At 37.3% G+C, this 5,240-nt stretch overlaps 1 protein-coding gene across 1 annotated transcript; it reads left to right on the plus strand.

The window, feature by feature from the left end:
* Window positions 1-3,666: 3,666 nt before the first annotated feature.
* On the plus strand, window positions 3,667-4,596 carry LOC144254260 (olfactory receptor 6B9-like). Its single transcript, XM_077797276.1, has one exon. The coding sequence runs from the start codon at window positions 3,667-3,669 to the stop codon at window positions 4,594-4,596; it is 930 nt and encodes a 309-aa protein (XP_077653402.1).
* Window positions 4,597-5,240: the final 644 nt, after the last annotated feature.

Genomic DNA, 5,240 nt, shown 5'->3' on the forward strand with positions numbered 1-5,240 from the left:
GGTAGTGAGTAAAGCAATACAGTCCCAGGAGCCTTCTCAAGGTTCCAAGAATAAAACCTGAATTTCAGGGTAATAAAAAGATCTCAGGTAAAATTAGAGAATAAATAAATGGGACTCGTCTCCTTTTCCACAGGTAGCTACAGTGACAAGAAATTATCTGTCAGATGCAGTAGGATGCAATGTGTTGGAAATGGGAAGAATTAGTAGCAGGTTATAGGAAAAAGTGCGAAGTGAGAGAACTATTCACATCACCTCATCTTCCAGCCTGTCTTTGTCCATTTATCCTCCTTTGTTCCACCAATTCTTTCTAATCAAACTGTTACATTGCTTTACTCTGTGATTTTCCATCTTCTTTCCTTGATAGTGAGCTCTATTCCAAATCTCTGTCATGCTTTATTCAGTCCAAGTGGTTTGAAGAAGGCTTTCTGGGCTCACCAGACAGAAATGATTAGCCTCTATGATGGATGCTCACCACATTCAATACTTGATTGTAATACTTATTTCAGTATACTATATTCTTTATTGCCTGTCTTTGTCTCCCTTGAAAGACAGCTCTAATGTCATTTGTCTGGGTATTTTCAGAGGTCCATGGTAGAGTTAAAAGTGTGGAGGAAATAGGCCAGGAAGTGGGACATTAACGTTTTTGAAATGGAAAAAACTTGGATATTTTGAAAGCCAGCAGTAGTAGAAACTAAACAGAAGATAAGGGAAGAGAGGCATAGTAGACGGTACAGTGTCCTGACACAGACACAAAAATATAATCAGTGAGGAATAAGATTATTACTTTTAGGAAGAGATGATTGATTGCTCAATATATGGGAATGATTCAAATAACAGTAACCTGTCATCTTTAAGTTATTTTAAGAATTCTTCAACTCTGCAACAACCTTCCAAAGTCACACCAATTCTCTCAAAGAAGAAAGCAACATGAATACTACTGCCTAGAACAATGATTAACTCATCCTCATCTCCCTGGCCTCTTGCTTCTGTGACTTCATTTTTCTCCTCCACTACTTCTGCTCCAATTGTTCTCAATTCCTTGTTGTTTCTCACATTGTGCCTCACATGAACCACATATTTCTTTTGTCAGGAAAACTCTTCCATCAGAGAATCTGATGGCTACTGCCTTCTCCTTCTTCATGCTGCTGCTCTGGATACCTGATCTTGCCATTCTATTTAAAATATCAACCTGTTGCCAAGGCCAGCACTGGTCTTCTTTACCTTGGTCTATTAATTTCCTACACAGAGCTTAACAATGCCTAATTTGTATGTATGGTATTTACTGTTTATATCTCTTTTCTAGGATGTAACTACCTAGGATTAGGGTTTTTTTGTTGTTTTGTTTTGCCTGCATTTGTCTGTTTTATTAACTGAGTAATCCCAGACATCCAGAAGAGTGTTTGTCACATAGGGATGCTTAGTGAATATTTGTGAGAATAATGAATTTAATATACAGAAAGAGATGGGATATCTGATATATCAGTTTCCTGAGAATGAGAACGAGAGCAGATGTGAGAATTGGTCTTAGATAAGAACAGACTAAGCAGAGACATGAGAGGGTGAGCACGTATGATTTGGTTATGGGAGGTTGAATAAATTACCTTCTGGTAGCCTTGTTTGTCTTTGTAAAATAGGACGTGAAACTCTGCTGTGAGTTGGAGCAGGAAGTAGGACTTCATGTTGGAGATCAGAGGCAAGGATCTTTGGGAGAAATGGAGAGTGAGTTAACTAAAAACCATGTAGGACAGCCAGCTATTGTCTATGGCTCAGCTGAGCCCTAGGTGACACACCAGTCTGCTCTCAAGAGCCACTTGGACATTTCCAACATGGTTCTTTGATTGAAATATTTATATGAAATACATTTTATCTTAGTCATAAAAAACTGTGGTTGTATCATTCATTTTCTTGTGTGATTCCCCCCCCCCCCCAGAAGGGCTCAGCTGTCCAGGTGCAGATAAAAAGGAAGCCTCATTGCTTTCTTTGGAGTCCCCTGGTGTAGGAAGTACTATGTTCTCCCTTCAGCGGGCTACCTAGGTATGTATCCTTGTGGCTGTACAACACTGGACTATAATGGCTTGCTTAAGTGTTTATCTCCTTCTCACAACTTTGAACAGTGGAATATGACTATTTCATCTTTATATTTTCAGTATCCAGCATGAGGCAGATGTCAAATAATTATTCAGTAAATCTTCACCATAACCACTAATAATCGTGTACAATTTGTATTCAAGATTTTCTGATTTACTATTTTAGTGTTATAGCCCCCTTTCCACTAGTAAGTGAATTGGTTTAAATGACTTAAGGTTTGGTTCAGATTATAAAGGTTAGTAATGCTAACGTTCAAGTAATCCTTATTATAGATAATTATGACCCCTCAGTATAAAACTAGTGATACTGGCAATTATGATATGCTAAAGAGAAGCCATATTTAAAAGCTAGTATTTCCTTTTACAATGTGGAAGTTCTTAATAAGGAAAGAAAAAAATCACCAATGATATTAAGATCTATAATATAATAAGAATTTTTGAGAGAGAAAGAGACTACATTCACATAATTTTTATTCAGTATATCATTATAATTGTTCCATTTTATTATTAGTTATCATTATTCATCTCTTATTGCATGTTAATTTCTTAGTTATAAATTAAACTTTATCATGAATATTCACAAATAGAAAAAATAGAATATATGGAGGTTGGTACTAAATACAGGTTCAGGCATATACCCGGGATCTTGAAATCTATCCCCTTTGGATAAATAGGGGGACTACTGGAATCATCCTTATGTATGCAGATATGCATATATTAAATAGTTACGGTAGTAATATATATGTATATATATGTGTATCTATATAAGTTTTATATATATGATAGTTTGTATTAATAGAGTCTTACAATGTCAAAATGTGTTTTTATGCAAGTCATTTATATAATCATTTATTATTATTAAGTGTTACATATTGTACATAATTGTGTGTGCTATACTGTTAGATGATGGCTAGCACATTATGTTTGCTGATGCCAGCACTTCCTCGAACAAGCAAGTAGTTCATAGTGTTTAATCATTCTAAAGTGGTAGACCTTTATTCATTCAATTTTTTAAAAATCATGGCCATAAATAGAGACAGAGAATCATTGCCAGATTCAAAATACATATCTGAGGAATGGGCCAGATTCAAGAATTCTTGTTTTTTTGTTATTGTTGTTGTTTTTTGCCAGTTGATGTGTTGCTTTTATTTTCTCCAGGTTTTAAACTGCCCTGGATCCCTGTCCTGTGTTCTGGACCTTCCTTGGCACTGATTTAAACCACTATAATCTCCTACAATCAAGCTGCCTCTGAAATCAGGGGCTATATGGACAAAGAAAGTATTTTCTCCTAGTACTACATGAAGAAGGTCCAGATCCTAAAGTCTAAACCCTAAGTCTGACTTGTTAATTCTGCTTTGACATTCTTTGCTCTGCATTCTTTGTTTTCAGGAATTTGATTCTGATTTTCTGGAGAACTTGTGACTTCTACAGATTCCCAAATCATACCTTGGACTAGATGATGACTCTAAAGTGTAAAATTAAAGTATCTGTAGTCTGAGGGTCCCTTGCTGGCAGTGTAGATCCTACTCTTCAGTTTGGTGTTATTATCAATCAATCTTTGCCTCTGGATGATCCAGCTATGTGGAAAGGAAACATCACTCATATTAGTGAATTCATCCTGGTGGGATTCCCTACTGCCCCTTGGTTGCAGATTTTGCTCTTTTTCCTTTTCCTCATCACTTACCTCTTTGTTCTGTTGGAGAATTTGGTCATCATCCTCACTGTATGGGTCACTGGGTCTCTGCACAAGCCCATGTACTATTTTCTGGGCACCATGTCCTTTCTGGAGGCCTGGTATATATCTGTCACAGTCCCCAAGATGCTGGTTGGATTTCTCCTTCATCCCAATACCATCTCCTTTTTGGGATGCATGACTCAGCTCTATTTCTTCATCTCACTTGCCTGCACTGAATGTGTGCTTTTGGCTGCCATGGCCTATGACCGTTATGTGGCCATATGTTGGCCTCTTCGCTATCCAGTCATGATGACCCCAGAGTTTTGTGTTCAGCTGATCATTAGTTCCTGGGTAAGTGGCTTCACCATCTCCATGGTAAAGGTGTACTTCATCTCCCAAGTTGCATTCTGTGGCAATAATATCTTGAACCATTTTTTCTGTGATGTGTCACCTATCCTCAAACTAGCCTGCATGGACTTATCTATGGCTGAGAGAGTAGACTTTGTGCTTGCCATCATCATCATCCTTGTGTTTCCTGGCTTTGCTACTGTCCTTTCCTATGCCTTCATTGTCTCTAGCATCCTGCACATACCCTCAGCCACTGGGCAGCGGAAGGCCTTCTCCACCTGTGCATCTCACCTTACAGTGGTGGTCATTTTCTACACAGCAGTGATCTTCATATATGTCCGACCTCGGGCCATTGCTTCATTTAACTCTAACAAATTGATCTCAGCCATATATGCAGTCTTTAATCCCATGCTTAACCCTATCATCTACTGCCTGAGGAACAAGGAGGTCAAGGATGCCATTAGAAAAACCATCGTGAGTGGCTGAGCCCTTGAGAGATTCTCTTTGTTGAAGAGACCTTCCTTCTTGCATAATTTTCTTTAACCACAAAAAGCACCTTCATTAGAGGAGAGTTGACAATTGTAAACACACTCACTCAGAATAATGATTTAACCAGGGATCAAAGAAAATCCCCCCCCCCCCGTTGATCAGGTTTTCATTAAATGCTTCCTTTTATAAGGCAGTAGATGAAGTTGTCAAAATTCTGAGATATTTATTAGTAAAATAGTTGTAATTTTATTGTTTATGAAGAATGTGTTAAGAAGTAATCAATTATTATCTGTTTTCAGAGTTTTGTTGGTGAGGTTATTCTATTTTGACTTATTTATTTTAAAAATTCTCTCCCTTTAGGGAGAGGTGAAAAAAGAGATTTGTTGTATAAAATGTAAAGGTTATGGTCTGTTCATTTATTTGAGGAGGGCTGCGGACTGTCTGCTTTTATAATTAATTGGTCTTAATGTTATTTTATTTGTTTTAAAAATTTAATCAAGGGGCTAGGTTGTGGCTCAGCAGTAGAGCACTCACCTAGCACATGTTTGATCCTCAGCACCACATAAAAATAAAGAGGTAAAATAAAGGTATGTATGTATGCATACATATATGCATGAATGTATATAGATAGATACACACAC

Source organism: Urocitellus parryii, chromosome 4, assembly GCF_045843805.1.
Source record: "Urocitellus parryii isolate mUroPar1 chromosome 4, mUroPar1.hap1, whole genome shotgun sequence".
Taxonomy (NCBI): Eukaryota; Metazoa; Chordata; class Mammalia; order Rodentia; family Sciuridae; genus Urocitellus; species Urocitellus parryii.